Source organism: Pseudopodoces humilis, chromosome 19 (assembly GCF_049639895.1).
Source record: "Pseudopodoces humilis isolate 2021_Gansu_Grassland_sample_001 chromosome 19, ASM4963989v1, whole genome shotgun sequence".
In the NCBI taxonomy this organism is placed as follows: domain Eukaryota; kingdom Metazoa; phylum Chordata; class Aves; order Passeriformes; family Paridae; genus Pseudopodoces; species Pseudopodoces humilis.
In genome coordinates, this window is record NC_142218.1 from 14358645 (window position 1) to 14376707 (window position 18063).

Sequence of the window (18063 nt, forward strand, 5' to 3'; positions counted from 1 at the left end):
TTTTTGGCACCAGCTGCTCTGCTGCCCCGACCTCTGGAGAAGGAAGGATCTGCTCCCCTTTGGAGTTTCTGAAGAAGGGCAGCACAGCCTTGCTCAGGCCAGGGGTGCTGCCCGTTGGTTCCCAGACCGCAGGGCAGAGCTGCCCAGGCGTTTTCAGATGCAGGCAGGAGGATTCTGTCCTCTGGCCGTGCTGCCACAGAGGCCCCACAGAGCTTGGGTTGTGTTTCCCCTCCTGGGAACTCGGGGCTGTGGTCGCTGCTGTCGGTGCCTGCTCCCCGTCCTGTCCCTCCTGAGCAGAGGGGCTGCCAAGGTCATCTCGACACCCAGCAGCTTCCTGTGAATGTGGAAAGGCTTTGTGCAGACAAAAGGTGGACAGGTGGAAATGTTCCAGATTAAAATTAAACAACCTGCTCTGAATTTTCTTTCCTTGGCATCAAGAAGAAATTTCTCTTCCAGCATCCAGAGTCTGGGAGGCCCTGAAGTAATTTTGCAGGGACCTTTAGGTTAGAGATTGTTTTAATTATTAATGTTTCTTCTTGATGAGTTCTTTTCTGAGTGCTGCAGATCCTGAGTGTGAGTGATGGCGATTCTGGAGCTTCTGCTCAGGCTGGGCTTTATCATACACAGTTCCTGCTTTGGGAAGAGGATGTGAAACACCTTCTGACTTGGGTAGTAGCTCCCATTTGTTTTTTCTGTCTTATCTGGGCTTCAGATTAATTCTTCACTGTGCAGGTGTCTGCACTGAGACAGTGTCAGGGTTCCTATGGCTGGAAGTGGCGCAGGAGCAGCCCTGGCAACTTGTGTGTGGCAGCTGCTTGTGCTGTTGTGGGTGTGGGGCTGTCATGCTTCCTGCTTTAGAAATCATTCTCATGATAGTCATACTGTTCTGAGATTTTTCATCATCAACCTGCTTTAAAAAAGGAAAAGAAAAATCTACCCACAACTGCTCATCAATTCCTTAGAGAAAAATGCTGCTTTCTCCCAAAGTAAGTAAAATCTGCTCTGTAGCTTTGTGTCAAGATGCCTGAATGTAACTGTCTTACCTGGAATTTTCACAGGCACTCTTCTAAAGCATGGCCAGCTGTGGTGAGCTGCCTTTGCCGAGGGAGCAGTCTCTGTGTAACTCCATCACTGCCCATGTGCAAACCCCAGACACATAAATAAATGAGCTGGTAATGAGAGGACAGAAGAAAAGGAGCAGCCTGTTTACACCTCAGTGCACTTATGGTGACTGGTACATCCCTGGTGACCCTTCCCCCAGGGCAGACTGGGACACAGAGGAGGCCTCCTCTTCCTCCTCTTCCTCTTCTTCCTCCTCTCCCTCCTCCTCCTCCTCCCCTTCCTCCCCTTCCTCCCCTTCCTCCCCTTCCTCCCCTTCCTCCCCTTCCTCGCCTTCCTCCCCTTCCTCCCCTTCCTCCCCTTCCTCCCCTTCCTCCCCTTCCTCCCCTTCCTCCTCTTCCTCCTCTTCCTCCTCTTCCTCCTCTTCCTCCTCTTCCTCCTCTTCCTCCTCTTCCTCCTCTTCCTCCTCTTCCTCCTCTTCCTCCTCTTCCTCCTCCTCCTCCTCCTCCTCCTCCTCCTCCTCCTCTTCCTCCTCCTCCTCCTCCTCCTCCTCCTCCCCTTCCTCCTCCTCCTCCCCTTCCTCCTCCTCCTCCTCCTCCTCCTCCTCCTCCTCCTCCTCCTCCTCTGCTGTGTGCCACCGGGAGCCCATGCAGGAGGGGCTGCACGGATTTGGATGGGCTGGCTCAGTGGCAGAAGCAAAAGGGGACAAGGACAGCACCTGCCCCATCTCCTGTTCCAAGTCTGTGTCTCAGCTCAGGGTCAGCCTCTGTGTCTTGAGGGCTCAGCTCTGTGGAACACCTCCCCAGGATCTCAGCTCCCCTTGGGAAGTGCTGCTGAAGGCTCATTTATGGGTCCTGGGATGTGCACTGAGGGGACAATGTCATTTCCAGCTCTTTTTGCTTTATTCCTGGCCCTAAAACTGCAAATGTCTGTAGCATTGTTTCCCATGGTATTAATTGAGATGTGCTCTCAGAGCTGTTCCCAGGCTGCTTTATATGCTGGCTTTGGGCCACCTCAGCAGAAATCAGTGGGCTGTGTGCATATGTTCTGCTTCTCCTTTTTGGGGGAGAGTGGGGGAGAGGGGCTTCGTTCCCCATGATCTGCCTCTCACTCCTGGAGAAGTAAAACCCCTCTTAGAGCAGCTACTCTTGCCTTTTCTGCTGTGACCAAACTCTCTCACTCTTCAGACCCCAGTGAGGGACGGTTCTGACAGCAGGAACGAGGAGTGTGCCTGGTTTGTGCTCTGCTCTGAGTCCTGTGCAGCAGCCAGGGGTGGCACCCTGGGGCTGGGCACTGTCTGTGGCTGCTTGCTGCAGGGGGACAGAGCACAGTGACACTGGCGCCCACTCCTTGGTGTCCAGTGGAGAATTTCAGCCTGAGAACACAAAAGCTCTTCACGTAAATCAGTGACAGAATTGAGACTCAGAATGGGTGGCTGCTGGAGGCTCCAAGAGCATGTTTGGTCTGTGTGTGGTCCTTGTCCTACCAGGGAGAGCTTTGCATCTTCAGAGATCAAACTTGAAAGGCTCAGTCTCAGAAATCCCTCTTTTTCCTTTCTTTCCTCCTGCATTTCAGTATTCAGGTAGAGAAGCACTGAGTCATCTGAAATGTGTTCTCTCCTCTGTGGATCGTGGCTGGGCTCTGGGAAGAGTCTTCCAAACCTCCCTTCACTTGGACTCTTCTGGGACTTCTGCTTCCTTCAGGAATCAAAGTCTGATTCACTTTCCATTGTGACTTGTAAAGTCTTGGACTACTTAGAGGCATATCAAAAATTAAAATAATCTCTTTTGACAGCATCGAAGCCTGTGGTGTTTGAATCTTTGATAGGAAGATTTCTCCTGGAGAATAGCTCATTTTTAATGCTGTGAAATAGAGCATGATAACTGTGCTGCTGTCTGTACTACAGTGAGCATTATGTGCTGCTTAATAAAATGATGCTCCTGTCCAGGAGCTTTCTTTCCTAATGAAAGAAGGTGCAGTATTCAGATGATGGTAACTCACACCAAAAACTTTTTGCACAAATTCGTCTTTAGTGTAGATTTTCTTCCTGCAGCTGGAGTTAAATTCTGTCTCCCTGGTTTCTCTCCTGGTCTCTTAAAATACAACCTGTTAAATGTTGCAATGGTCCCAGATACCTCTGGGACCTGTCTGTCCTTGCTCTGCAGGGAGTGTGCAGTACGAGAAGCTGAGGAAGAATTGTTGAGATGCACTGAAACACTGTGAGGTCTATAAACAAGATTTGAGGGAAAGAAAGATGGGAGACCCTGGGAAGCAACACCCATCTGCGAAGTGCAAAACAGAATTTTGCCTCCAAGACCTCTGTCTGCTAGGCAGGACCAAACAGATGTTCCTGCTGTAGTACAAACCCAGGTGTAATCCCTGTATTTGCCTCCTGGCTGCTCCTGGATCTCAGGGCAGGTTGCAGGCATCTTCTGGTACGTTTCAGTGCATGATGTAAAAATAATTTTTCCCCCTTCATTGCATTTCCTGCTTTTCAACAGGCTCAAAGCCTGTTGGCAAAATGACTTTTACTGAGCACAAGCAGGATGCTCACATGTCTTTGGAGTGAATGTGGATTTGACACTGATTTGATTCTGCTTTTCCTGCCTGAAGCTTATCACTCAGGCTCTCGAGTGAAGGACATTATTTTCCTCAGTGGAATATTTTCCATATGACTAAATAATGGCCAGGGGCTGTGATTTTTGTGTCAGTGCTTGGCACTGTGGGTTTCTGCTCAGAAATCAGATGGACATGTGAGAAGTAGTCCTAAAAACAAGCACTGCGTTGTTCAGAGTGACAGGGCAAAATGAACTGATGGGGTATTTTTATTTCCACGGCACTTAGAATTTGTCTTTTTTTCCCCAACAAAGCTTGAAGTCACAAGCCCTTTCAGGCCGTGGGGCTGAGCAGGGCTGACGTTGCCTGCAGAGGATCCTGGAAGTTAAGGGTTAAACTCCGGCCAGCTGGACTTCAGGATCCAGGCAGCATTCAAAGCAGAGCGGACAGGTGGGATGTGAGAAGCCAGATATGCAGGCACTGGGAATTGTGGGTGGCACTGAAACGCCAAATACACGAACAGAAATACGTGTATTTAATACATATCTCCATTACAGTCACAAGCACAAATTGTGAGGGGGGAAGTGCATCTCCAGAGCAACATATGTGTTACCCCATGCCTCCAGCTAAGTATACAAGCATGGGAATAGTGTCTATTTAACATAAAGCTGAAAGTTTGGTGTACAGATGGTAGGAAGTTGGGTAACAGCATGTGTAGCTTGGATCTGTCCTATGGGAATGCCACCACCCAGCATTGTTCCTCACTAAATGTCACCCTTCAGATCTGTCCCTGACCCACTTGCAAAGATGCTGAGCTCTTCAGTGCAGGAGTGCTCAGGAAATTATGTGTGTGTGACCTCAGCTGGGCTAGGTGAGAATCTAGTGACGATGAAATCAGATGAGAACACAAAGCAGTGGGAGGAAAATAGGTTGATAGAAGCAGCCTAAATCTTGTCAGACAAATGTGGGGTTTCTCCCCTCCCTCTAAGGTCAGGCACAGGAAGCGATGGACGCAGGCACTGTGAGTCACTTGAGAGTGAGGCACAACAGACTGATGGGCTGGATTAGCAGGTACAAAATGTGCCTGGGAGCTACTAAAGGAGGAAATGTGACTGCTGTGCCCAAAAACTCACTGTGTGCAGATTTCAGAGCTGTGCACAGACAGGTAATGAGCAGAACCTCCTACCACACTGTGTGAAATAAATACTATTAATGCTGTTTGCAGGTGGGGAACAGAGGCCTGGGGAGGTTCATGATTCACAAAAAGCAAGTGCAATAGAACTGAAGTAATGCTTTCCAGATTAGTTTCATTAGGGTGATGTGCTGTGACTGCTTTGGTGCCCCCTGCTCCAGCCAAATAACCAGAGGGTTATTTGTGTGAGGGGAGCAGAAGGAGTTACAGACAACCTCACTCTGCACCCAGGCAATTTTTTTCAGAATCTTCCTCTGTGCCTATTTATGGTGATCATTTTTGTCTTAATGAATTTGACCAAGTCCATCTTTCAATCTGCTGTGATTGAGGTCAAATGTCAGGAGCATGCTTTTAGGGAAATATTTTTACCTTCATTGATTGTGTTGAGCTCTGTCTGTTCTAAAGCTTAGGACACTGTCTGCTTTATGAATGCAGTTGAAATCCGAGCTTCGAGCCTTTGCTGTCTGTTTGCTGTCTAGAATTAAATGTTGTTTGTGGTCTGAGTGGAAGCCAAGAGTGGTACTGTGCTGCTTTATCTGCAGCTGCCTGGCTTGGAGACCTCTCAAACTGATCTTCACAATTTTTCTGCCAATGGGGACAATAAGACTTTGCTAAGATGCCCTGCTCAGGCAGGCAGTGGAGCTGGGAAGTGCCTGACAGAGTCTCTGCTGTGTTTAGCCCCTTGGGCACACCCCAGCCACGTGAGCAGGGTCCAAAGCCCCCCTTCAGTTGCACTCTGTGTTTGCTCAGCACAGACCTTGACTTGGGCTGCAGCACAGGAACAGTCTGTGAGCAGGTGGGTGATAGTTTAGGATGGCTTGTTTGGTCTCACACGGCCTTTTCTGCCCATACAAAGTGTGACAGAGGAGAGAATCCTCCCAGGGCTCCCACCTCAAGTCTCTCCATCAGTGCTGAGGGGCTTGGGCTGCAGCTGTGCTGTCAGCCATGCGCAAAGAATATCAAACAAGGCAGAAGTGAATCCTTACAAAGATGCTGGGCAGGATTCCCCCCTTGGTTCTGACTCTGGAATGACTGGCCAAGTGAGTGAGCACATCAGACCTTCCTGGCCCACATGTGGCTGTTTGGTGCTGCCCCTCTTGCTCAAAGCAGAGCTGTCTGGGAGGGCTGTCCCCTCCCCACACTCTGGAGACAGCGTTTGCGTGTGGCACTGTGCCTCTTGCTGCCTGCACATCTGCTCAGGGCTGGGCACAGCTGTTTGGACACTTCTCTGGGTCATCAATCCAGATGAGGATGGAGGCAGCTTCCTCCCAGTGGTGTCTGTGCTCCCTTGTCCCAGGGACTAATGTTCCATTTGGCTGAAGGATGAGGCTCCTTTCAGCCCCTGGGCAAGGCTGGATGCAGCAGCACAGCTGCTCTGAGCTCCTGTGCCCTCCCTGTGCTGGCAGAGGGACCCTGCCGTGGGGCTGGGCTGTCTCTGGTCACCCTCACAGTCACTATTGTGTCCCCTTTTGTGCAGGGCTGTGGATTTCCATCTCCTGCTGATGTGCTGGAGTGTCCTGCCAGGTGCTTGCTCTGGCTCCTCGTGCTGCTCCTCCTGTTCCCAGCTCCAATTCCTCCTCTCCAATTCCTCTGCTGCTCACCTGCTTGGGGGATGATGGAAGGGACACAGGTCTGAAACACCTTGAAGGGCAAGGCTGCCCCAGAGTCTCCACCTTCCCTGGCCAGCACAAAGCGATTATTCCAGCCTTTCTCTTTCATGAATTGTTTTGATAATGTGATTTTTTGAGCACAATATCCTTAGAGATGTTTTGCCCTGGATCCCTGCCCCCTGTCACTTTAGTTTTGCCTCTCCTAGCTTGATTATTGAGGGCATGGCAATGGTACTGCAATTGATTATTGCAGTGCATGGTGCTTTATTCCTCAGGAACAAACCAGGGATGCAAGAGAGAGAAGTATTCCCATCCTCTTTGTGGGAAGGAGACTGAGCACCGTGCTTCCAAATCCCTTCTTTGCCCACGTGTGCTGTCACAGATTGGTGTCACACAGATGACCGTGGTCCCTCAGGCTGCAGCTGAGCTCCCTGCCCGAGCAGGAGCAGTTCTCACGCTGTGTCTGTCCCTGCTCCTCAATGCAGAGCTCAACAGCTCTGCTCTTGCAGTGTCTAGAATGGCTCCATTTCCATTTGTGTGCTGCTGGCTGATTTTGTGGTTAGACTATGATAAATGAAAATTAAGCATTCAGAACAGATCTCTAGCTAGTGATGTTAACATGTTTTGGAAATTTGAGTTATGCCTCATAACACTGGTGCACTTACAAATTCCTGTGATTGGCACCTTCCTGCACAGGGGCAGAGCCACAGGGCAGGAGCTCCAAACCCAGCCAGACTTCAGTGCTTCTCAAAGCCTCCTCTTCTCTCTGGCCCTGCCAGAGTTTGCTGCCAGCATTTCAGTGGGGTGCCCCCAGGAAAGGGTCCTGTGTCTGGTGAGCTGGTGGCTTCTCAAAGGCAGAGGGATATGAGTTTCAGGTTTCTCCCACCATCTGGAGTTCAGAAATTCTAAACCAAGGCTGGGCAAGGACACCACAGGGCACCTCTGACAGGAGCAGCTGGGCTGCACTGCCCCTTCCTCACCTGCTGCACGAGTGATACCAATCCCCAGAGCAGCTAGGGAGCAGGAGAGGCAGCCCAGGCAGAGCAGGAAGGTCTGGCACGTTCACACCTGGGTCTGCATGTGCATCTCATCCCCCTGCCAGCTTCCCCTGGCTGAGGAAAAGTCCAGATACAGTTTTTGAAGAGCCACAGAAATAAACATTTTGTTTATTTCCATTTTCAAGTTCCTTGTAAGGTAAAGAGTCCATATGCTTCATTTCAGAGGTGGAATTTGGAATGCTTGCTCCTAGATCTGGAAGCTGGCATTGTTAAAGAGGATGTTCCAAATGCTGGAAGGAAGGGAGAGCCAAGAAAACAAAATTAGATGCTAGAGGTAACAGACTACACCAGCATCTCTAGGATTCACAGCAAAGGATTGCACTTCAGGTCAGTTTGGTTTCTAGCAGAGAATCTGTTGGCTCATTCCCAGGTCAAAAGGATTCCTTTGAAGACTCTCTGTGCCATAAAAAGCAATGTAGAAAGTGTGGTGGGCCTGGGCTTGAGCACAGCTCTCCATGTGCTTAGGCTTAAGAAGAAAAAGCTGTCCCATGGACTGCCAAGCATGTGGAGTCTGGTTTCCTGCAGATTTCCTGTCCCGTCACCTCCATAACCCCTGGCTCCTCCACGTCTTCTGAGAAAACTCTTGCAGACAAGAAGGGAAAGAGCAAACTGGGGTCTGTCTTCTCCATAGCATCTGCACTCAGCTTCCTCACCTTGTCAGACAGCTCTCCTGTGTCATTCCCCGCTGCACAAACCCAGCAGGAACCAAATCATCTCAAAGAATTCAGTGCCTCCTCCAAAGCTGGGTGAGAATGGCTAATGAAGGAAGCGCTGCTGGGGAGGAGCTGTTGGGAAAACACACACTGAGATGGAGGTTGGTTTCCCAAGGACAACTATGCTAAAGGAATCGTGCAGTGGTGCAAGTGTTCCCACAGAGTTCAGTACCTGTTGGCAGTGCAGGGTGCAGTGGAAAGTGCTGGTGCTCCTGTAGAGCCTGTGACCCCGCTGAGAGCCCCCTGTCCCCTGGGGTGTTACTGGACATCCTCCCTCACATCCCTCCAGGTGAAAGGGAGAAAATGGGACACATTCCCTGGGACATGTTGGGATCTTGGGGTTAACTCTGGCCACGTGGAGAGGCTGCACAATGGGACCTCAGACTTGGCTGAGGCTTTTGCAGTTCTGGAACATGAACAACAATTAACTTTCAGTTTATAGCAATCTCAGTATGTATCTATTTACATAGCTGGTGAGTCCATAAATTATTCTCATGAAGCCTCTTTCACACACGTAGATATATAAGGCTGTTGCTGTGTATTTCTCCGGCTTTGGGTTTCCTTTCTGAAGCAAATTTAGGCACCTGGATCCAAGCTGAGCAGCAGTCCTGGCAGAATTTGGAGCTCTGAAAATTAATATCAGGATTTTTGATATAATTCCCATTTCTTACTGGCAACCAGGGGAAAGCTCTTGGTGTGGAGGATATGAACAAAATTAAGTGATGGCTGTGACTCTTGTTTTGCCAAGTAGAGACAGGTCAAATGCTTTGGGTGGAAAACAAACCCAGCTCTGAGTGGCACCAGACTCTGTGACGATCCTCATGTCCTCGTGTCCAGTGTCACTCTGAGTGTGTCCTTGGAGCAGCTCCGAGCTGGCCACAGCCCTGCCCAGGGCCAGCCGGGTCTGCAGGGCCGGGGGAGCGAGTGACCAGCCCGGGGCACAGGAGAGGGGTGGCCAAGCAGAGCTGAAAGCGAGCCCGGCCATGCTGAGGCTGCGGAGTGCTCAGAGAGCGGCTTTAAAATCCCCTCTCGGTGCCTCTTGATTTCTCTTGCTGTAAAAATCGCGTCTCCAAGGTCGGTTTGTGGGGTGCTGGGTGTGGTGACCGAGCTGAGGGACAGAGAGGGGGGCGGTGGAGGAGGTGTCCCTCGGGCTGGGCAGAGCCCCGGGCAGGGCGGGACAGGGTGAGGGAGGGACCGGGAGGTGAGGGAGGGACAAGGAGGTGCGGACAGGAGAGGGCACCGTGCGGCACGGACAGAGCGGTGCCCAGCGGATGCGACAGGGACAGGACAGGACACGACAGGACAGGACAGGACAGGACAGGACACGACAGGACACGACAGGACAGGACACGACAGGACAGGACAGGACACGACAGGACAGGACAGGACAGGACACGACAGGACAGGACAGGACACGACAGGACAGGACACGACAGGACAGGACAGGACAGGACAGGACAGGACAGGACACGACAGGACAGGACAGGACACGACAGGACAGGACACGACAGGACAGGACACGACACGACACGACAGGACAGGACAGGACAGGACAGGACACGACAGGACAGGACAGGACACGACAGGACAGGACAGGACAGGACAGGACAGGACAGGACAGGACAGGACAGGACAGGACAGGACACGACAGGACAGGACAGGACAGGACACGACAGGACAGGACAGGACACGACACGACACGACACGACAGGACAGGACAGGACAGGACAGGACACGACAGGACAGGACAGGACAGGACAGGACACGACAGGACAGGACAGGACACGACACGACACGACACGACAGGACAGGACAGGACAGAGCCCGTGCGGCGCTGCCAGCTCCGGTCCCTGGCAGGAGCTGTCCGTGCGGGCGGTGCTGAGCCAGGCCCGGAGCGCGGAGCCCGCCCAGCCCCGGTGAGTTCCTGCGGCCGGGAGAGGAGCGGGCGGCGCCGGGGGCTCCTCCGGGAAGGGTGAGGAGCTGCCCGTGGGGGGACACGGTGCCCCGGGTACCCCCGAGCCCGGGTGTGGGCAGGACACGGGTCCCCGCGGGTGTCCCCGGGTGCAGCAGGGCTGGCAGCCCCGAGGGAGGCCCGGGGCTGGGGGGACACTCCCGGGGGCTCGGGGGGCTCGGGGAGGTCCGGGGCTGCCCCGGGCAGCGGCGGGGAGTGTGAGAGGGTGGGGATGTGCTTTGGGGTGCCGGTGGAGTTGAACCCCTCTAAAGGGGGTTTGTGGCAGTCCCGGGTGGGTAACTGAGGCAGAAAGCAGATTTTACTGTCTGCAGCCGGCGGGGATGGGCAGCCCCGCACAGGAGAACTCTGTGATTTCGGGTAGGGGTCCAAGGGCTGCCCATCCTCACAATTCTGTCCGTCTTTCAGATCCTGAACGCTTCTCAGCCCTGTGCTTTTGCTGTTCTGTGACTTTCTAAAGCCTGCACTATTTGCTAGGTAGGCAACAGTGTCTGAGCTTCCCCTGGGCTGGGAATTGCAGAAATTGATTCCTGCCGTTGATTATTGAAAGAGTCTGGAGGTCAGGAGAGTTTCCAGGCTCATCAGGTTTCTTCCTCCTCCCCAAGGCACACTCTGGCTTTGTGGCACGTTTGCTGAAGAAAAGCAGCTGTTCAGGTCTGCAGGAGAAAAGGGCAAAACTGACAATCACAGAAAATGAAATGTATGGTTTTTCATGTAGACAGAGCACGGGTGATCAGGGCAGTCCAGCCAGTGTCCTCCCAGGTGCCAGACACAGACATGGGATGTAGGTTTGGGTTTAGGTTTGATTCTTCCTGTGAGCACAGGAATAAGGGCTGGGATGCAGAATACAAGGGTTTCCTCCTAATGTACCTGTGGCAGCAGCTGCTTGGAAAACTTCATCCCATTTTGAAGTCTGATTAAATTGAGGAGAAAGGAGCTTTCACAGTCTGTCTCTTCTCAGAACAGTGTCTGAGCAATGGAGCTGAAATCAAATTCAGCAGCTCTGTGTGCCCAGAGACTACGTGGCTGAGCAGTTTGATGCTGAAGGCTGCGCTGTGCTGGCTGTACCCCCGAGGACAGTCTGGGCTGAATCCCTCCCAGAGGAGTCACAGATTTAGTCTTGATTGAGCACAGTCATGTGTTTGGAATATTTCTGAGTTGGAAGAAAACTCTTGTAGCTGTTTCTGTCAGAAAAGATTGTGGATGTGTTTGGTGCCTGCACTGATATTTCTGCAGTTTGTGACTCTTCACTAAAGGTGACAGCAGAGAGGAGACCTGTGCAGGCTTCCCCATCACATGCTCACCTGAGGGAGCACCCTGATGGGAGGATCCAACTTATAACTTACTTTTGGACACAAAAGGGATAGCTCTCCATATTTCTATAAAACTGATTTATCACCTGTGTGTCAGTGACATCAGCACAGTGATCAGTGCAAGAGATGCATTTTCATCAGTTCTCTATTAGAATGAGAGATGTGTCCTTTGCAGGCAGCTCAAGCACAATCATAAAAATAGGGTTTGTCCTAAGTAATATGTCAGAAATAGAAATTCTTCTCCTGTGATTATTGGTCCTTTTTGCCAGCTTTGCCAGATCTCACAGGACACTTGCAGCTCCCCTGATGTATTGCAGGATGGAGACCTGCCAGGGATCTGAAGGAAATCAAATCCCACAGGTTTTGCCAGTTCTCTCCTTTGCTGCATGTGTGCTGAGGTGCAGGAACAATTCCTTCCAGACTGTTTATGCTGGGCCTTGCCCTTTCCCATCACCAGTGCAGCTGTGTGACCACAGTCCCTTCTTCTTCCCTGTGCTCTGAATACACAGATGCTTTGCTAGAACCTCTTGGAGAGGTGATGTACATGTGCTATGTTCAGCTTGGTCACTTCCAAGGGCTCCTCAGGAAGGTCAAATATGGACTAGGGGAGAACTGTGCATTATGAGAAATACAGGAATGATTCTCTCAGCTCTAAATGAAGGTTGTTTCAAATTAGTTTAATGAAGAACATTGTTCTCATGTCCAGAGTCACTTGGTCTGTACAGGAAGATATAAATCACTCATCCCTGAACACAGACACTCTGAAAAGCACAGGAGAGTAAAGATCATTTCCACTGGGCTGTGAAGCATTGAGCATCCAGGGTGTTCTGTGGAGGAGATGAAATCACTTCCACCATGGCTCTGTGTCCTCCTGGCACCCATCACCCCTGGGAGCTGCCAGTCCCGGGGGTGTCCTGGGCTGCTCTGAGCAGCCAGCCCCTGTGTCCAGACACGCAGAGTGCTTCATGTCCAAATGTCACACCAGGCCAGGACCTGCCAAGACAATCGAGATGCAAAGGCTCATCAGTGAAATCCGTGGCTGAAGGAATGCTGATCAAGTGGGAGGATCAGCCTGATCCCATCCCAGGCCGCTCGGTGCCACGGGCAGCAGACTCAGAGGTCACTGGCCAGGAAGGTGTCACTGTGTCCTCTGGGGAACTGAAGGAGCTGGGCACTCCTCATTAGCCAGAATTCCCTCTCACTTCCATGTGTATCTTGTTTTACAGATGGGGAATGAGTCCAACACCTCAGTGTTCACCTCCACCTTATCGGAGAGAGAAGACCTGATTTTTGGCACTCTCTATTTAGTCTTTGGTAAGGAAAGATGGCCAGTTGATCCTGTGTTCCTGCCCAGCTGCCTGCCAGAAACAGTCAGGCCTTTTCAGTCACTGATGCTTCCAGAAGTGTCCAGTTATTAGCAGAATAATCAAACTTTCCCTTCCCATGTTACTCAAAAGTATGATCTGGTGACTGCACTCCGCCTCAGGTGAATTGCAAGTGTCTGTTATGGTTTTAAATATTTGGAAGGTTTAATACCTGTGAGGAATGTGCTGTAACTCTTACCACAGCCACCTGAGGTGAGACAGGCAAGGGCTCTGTTGGTACCACCAGCTTCAGGTCCATTGGAGGGGGTTTGGAGCTGGCCCTTGACTTCAGCAGGAGTTGGTAAAGCTAATAAAGTGTACTTAGCACAGATGTGAGACTCACTCTGTGGGAAAAATGCCTTGTGAGGCTGGGAAAAAGGATAAACATCTCAATACTCTGCTAAAAAGGATGAACATCTCAGTACTCTGCTCTCCAGTGACTCCAAAGCCTCCAAAGCTCTGGACTTGGGAGTCCTGTTCCTGAGGAGAACCTTAGTGTTGGCCATTCAGTGGTGTTGGAAGCTGGTTCTTGCCATGGGATTTAATTTGCAGCCTAATCCATTAGGGAGGAACTCTTATCCTGCCCAGCCTGCCTTGAGAGCAGCAAAGATTCCCTTTCTGAGGACACTGAAACCTCTTTTCCATGAAATCACTATTATGTAATGAAAAAGAGAAAGCCCTTGTTATAAAGCTTTAATCACCACTGTTGATTTAAACACACTAATAGCAAACTAAGAGCCTTCTTTTGTTTAGTCTGCATTTTCCTTGATCTTCATAATGCCTTTATTCTTGTTTATTTTGTTACCCTGATAAGGGACAGTGCAGACTCACAGGAGTGACACTGCCAGGAAGAGATGACGAAGGCCAAGGGGCCCAGCTCCCTGGCCTCACATCAGAGGAGCAGTTGCACAAAGCTCATGTTATTTATTTAGCTGGGAGGAAGTGTCCCCTTGCTCCTTCCAGCTGCAACAAGTGACTTTGGCCAGGTCCCGCACCCGTTGTGGTCTCATCCCACCTCTGCCCTCCTACCGAACGCCTCTGTGGGATCTCAGGAAGGGGAAGGGATCTGATCCAATGTAAAGTAGCTCCAGATGTGCTCACAGAGCTCTGTGGGTCCCGTGGGCTCTCCTGCTCAGCCCACCCCAGAGAGTGAAGCCTGGAGCCCTCTCCACCCTCTGTAGACTTCTGCAGTGTTTCCTTCCAAACATCTCAAGATGCTCCTGCTTCCTTTCCTGGCTCTGTCACACACAGGACCATTCTCTGCCTCCTCCACAGGCATCATGTCCTTGTCTGGGAACTCCCTGCTGCTGCTGGTGGCCCATCAGAAGAGGTCCCTGCTGAAACCTGCCGAGTTCTTCATCGTCAACCTGGCCATCAGTGACCTGAGCATGACGGTGACGCTCTTCCCCTTGGCCACCTCCTCCTTCTTTGCACACAGGTACCCGTGGGAGCGGCTCTGCACCGGCCCAGTTTGCAAACTGGGAACCAGGAGATCCCTGGCAGTGCAGAGGGCCTCGGGGCTCAGCCTGGGGACCTGTGCAGCCCGTTGGAACCTCCCCACAGGTGCTGCAGGAGTGGCACCGGCGCTGGGAGATGCCCAAAGGGGAGAAGCGTGCGGGGCAGGGTTGCAGCCCCCGGCAGGCTCAGCTGCCGCTCTCCTTGCAGGTGGCTCTTCGAGCAGGCCCTGTGCACCCTCTACGCGTTCTGCGGGGTTCTGTTCGGGCTGGGCAGCCTGGGCAGCCTGGCGGTGCTCAGCGCCGTGTGCTGCCTGAAGATCTGCTTCCCGGCATATGGTAGGTGCTGGGCGCCTTATCTGATCCTCGCTCACACCCAGCTCTGGTAACAGAGTCCTTTTCCTTTTAATCAGCCAGATCCACCTCTTCAGGGAAAGCTTTGCCCCCGGGCGACCTATTCCCAGCCGGTATTTAGAGTCACAGAATCGCAGAAACAAGTTTAGGCTGGAAAACGTCTTTAAGACCATTGAGTTCAGCTGTTACCACAGCACTTCCAAGCCCAGCACTAAACCATGTCCCCAAGTGCCACATCTGTGTGCCTGTGGCACAGCAGATTGCAGCTTTTTGAATGTCCACACACAGATTTGAGCTTAGACTCGAGCAGACAGCAGCTGGGAAGCCACAAGCTCTGGCAGAGCAACGAGACCTGCTTTCCTTGGTCCCTGGTGGGAGAGCCATAGGCTAAATGTATTTAATTCACTGAAATAATTAATACAGGAGGGCTGGGTTTGCAGCTCAAGTCTGTAGCCCTGTTTTCCCCTGCATGTCCTCCACAGAGCTAGGGTGAATGATTGCACTGCAGAGAGCACCTGAGGAAGTGAGGGAACCCAGGGATGTTCCTTACACAGCTCCTTCTCCAATTCAGAGTTCTTCATTTCCTCAGCTCAGCTGCTAATCCCCTCTCTAGCATTTATCTTCAGAATAGACTTTGCATGAAAGACCAAAACCAGAAACAAAACGGGAAATCACACGTATCAGTTTGGTTTGCAGACCAGCACCCCAGGGTCCCTCCCACCCCCCTGTCCTGTGGCTCTCTGCCCATGTGCTCCGAGCCAGCGGCTGCTGCCAGCCACCAGCGTGTCCCCAGCGGCTGTCAGTGCCTCAAGGACAATGCTGGAGCAGAGGCACCTTGGCTATGTGCCAGCACAATAGCTCAGGAGGTGGCCAGAAAGGTGGGAGGAAAGATAAAGGTGTAGGTTGGCTGTGGAAAGGCAGCCCAGGTGACGGTGGCTTTTCCCTGCACAGCCTCTGTTCTTGATCAGCCAGTGCTTGGCAGCCTGACACTTGGGGCTTATCTACAGCCCAGCCCATCTTCTGTGAGGAAATGCAGAATCAAATTGTGCTTTTAGTTGCTTAGTTTCAAAGCAAAATGTTGCTTGTATGTATGTCTGAAGATTTAGCACTTTACGGTGAGCCTTAGAAGATCAGAGAGTTTGAGATTTGATGGGGGTTGGGACAAAAGCGAAAACAAAACGTCTCCCCCAGAGCTTCACTCTTAAGGAAGGTCCTTGAAGGGATGGGGTGGCCTTGAGGAGCCGCTGCAGCCGGCGCAGTGACCGCACGAGCTCCCAGCGGTGCCCGGAGCCCCAAGGAAGGGGCTGACCCTGCGGCCGGGGCTGACCCCGGTGCTTGTCCTGGCTGCTGTGCCAGGCCTGGGGGCGGCTCAGGGTGTGATTCCCTCTCCCCCTGCCCCGGGAGCCCCCCTGAGCGCGGTCCCCCCGCCGCAGGGAGCAGGTTCTCACGGAGGCACGCCGTGGGGCTGCTGCTGGCTGTCTGGGCCTACGCCCTGGCCTTCGCCACCGCGCCCCTGGCCCGCTGGGGCGGCTACGGCCCCGAGCCCTACGGCACAGCCTGCTGCATCACCTGGGAGGCCTCCAGCAGGGAGGCCACGCTCTACATCCTCGCCCTCTTCATCTTCTGCTACCTCCTGCCCTGCCTGCTCATCCTGCTGTCCTACGCGCTGATCATGTGGACGGTCTGGGTGTCACAGAGAGCTCTGCGGCAGCACACGGCGCCCCGGCGCAGCGCCCGCGGCGGGCACGGCCTGCTCCTCAAGGTATGGGCACGGCCTGCTCCTCAAGGTATGGGCACGGCCTGCTCCTCAAGGTATGGGCACGGCCTGCTCCTCAAGGTATGGGCACGGCCTGCTCCTCAAGGTATGGGCACGGCCTGCTCCTCAAGGTATGGGCACGGCCTGCTCCTCAAGGTATGGGGGCACAGCCTGCTCCTCAAGGTATGGGCATGGCCTGCTCCTCAAGGTACCTGGGCTCAGGGTCTGCTCAAGGTACAGGCTCAGGGGCTGTGGGGTCCTGGGGTGCCCTGCCCAGCCCAGCACCCACGGGCAGGTGAACAGCAGGGCCCCTCCTGCCTGGCGTCTGCTGCTCCTGATGAATCCTCCAGGTGTTTGTGTCAGTGTGGGTAACAACTCATTGCTCCCCATTTAAAGTCATCAGCTGGAGGAGTTTTCATTTTAAATTACATTGGAAAAGATCATAAAGGAGCTTGCATGAGTCATTGTTCCCCAGACTACAAGCTAATACTATAATTTACCAAGGATATGTAAAAAGCCCGGAATAACCTTTAAAAAATACAGCACAAAAGAAAATAGCTTGCAAGCCTGGCTTCAAAGGAAACATCCACATCCAGTCAGGGGAGGGGGACTGAGCACAGACCATTTCCAGGCCTCCCAAGCCACACAGGTTTCTGGAGGGATTTCCAGTGCTGCCAAAAGCTGTTGGGGTCCGATGCTGAGCTGGTCCCAGCCAGGTCACTGGGTCCTTGGTACCCATCTGCCAGAGAAGGCTGAGGCCATTCCTGAGTTTCCCAGGTGGGACAGGGAGTGAGTGGCCTGAAGCAGGACCAGGTCTATGCATGGGCTGTGCCAAGTTGCTACCCTGTTCTCTGACATTCCTGTACAGGTCCTGAAGGCTGAGCAGCTTTCCCTGGGGATGTGAGGGCTGCTCAGGGTCCTGCTGTATGTGGCTGAGTTTGGGGAGGGTGTCAGCATTCCCCAAGTGCTATAGGAGACTCACAGCACTGCTATCTGCTCCTTCTCCAGCTGAGCGTGGCCGTGTGCCTGGGGTTCCTGGCTGCCTGGACCCCCTACGCCGTGGTTGCGCTGTGGGCACTGCTGGGGGACGCCAGCCAGGTGCCAGCGCTGGCCTTCGTGCTCTCGGCCGTCTGTGCCAAGTCCTCGACGCTCTACAACCCGCTGGTGTACCTGCTCTTCAAGCCCAACTTCCACAAGTTCCTCTCCAAGGACAGGGTGCTCCTGCAGGCGCTGCGCACCCTCCCGTGCTGCGGCTGCCGGGGCGCTGCGCTCCAGCCGTTCCCGTCCCCGGGCTTGGGCGGCTGCCCCGGCACTCGCAGATGTGCTGATGCTCTGGAGCGTTTCAGTACCTTCCCTGGGAGCTGCACACCCCCCCGGGGGCCCGGCAGCTCGGCCCAGCCGGGCCCCCTGGCTGTGCTGGCCGGTGGAGCTGCCGGGCAGCCGGGGCTGAGGAGGACGGTGCAGGTGACGGTGCTGCTCACGCCGAGGTGGCCAGGCCCGGGCACTGCCAGCGTGGCGGGGGAAGCCCTGGCCTCGGCCATCGCCAAGGACCTGCTCTGAGCCCGGCCCTGCCCAGCTCTGTCCTACCAGAGCACTGGAACACAAATGCAGCATTCTCTTACCCCCATGCCCGGCGGGTCCCAGATGTTCCACGTGTGAAGTGAC

At 53.2% G+C, this 18063-nt stretch overlaps 1 protein-coding gene across 1 annotated transcript; it reads left to right on the forward strand.

Annotated features, from left to right (window-relative positions):
- The first annotated feature begins 12696 nt into the window (after window positions 1-12696).
- Window positions 12697-17958, forward strand: LOC102111765 (opsin-5-like). Its single transcript, XM_088064737.1, has 5 exons — window positions 12697-12784; window positions 14110-14272; window positions 14500-14627; window positions 16076-16404; window positions 17407-17958. The coding sequence occupies exons 1-5, from the start codon at window positions 12697-12699 to the stop codon at window positions 17956-17958; spliced, it is 1260 nt and encodes a 419-aa protein (XP_087920863.1).
- The last annotated feature ends 105 nt before the right edge of the window (window positions 17959-18063 follow it).

Coding starts and splice junctions, on each gene's coding strand:
- LOC102111765 (XM_088064737.1), top strand. CDS start 12,697: ATGGGGAATGAGTCCAACACCTCAGTGTTCACCTCCACCTTATCGGAG. Junction 12,785..14,109: donor CACTCTCTATTTAGTCTTTG/GTAAGGAAAGAT, acceptor CCTCCTCCACAG/GCATCATGTCCTTGTCTGGG. Junction 14,273..14,499: donor TCCTCCTTCTTTGCACACAG/GTACCCGTGGGA, acceptor CTCTCCTTGCAG/GTGGCTCTTCGAGCAGGCCC.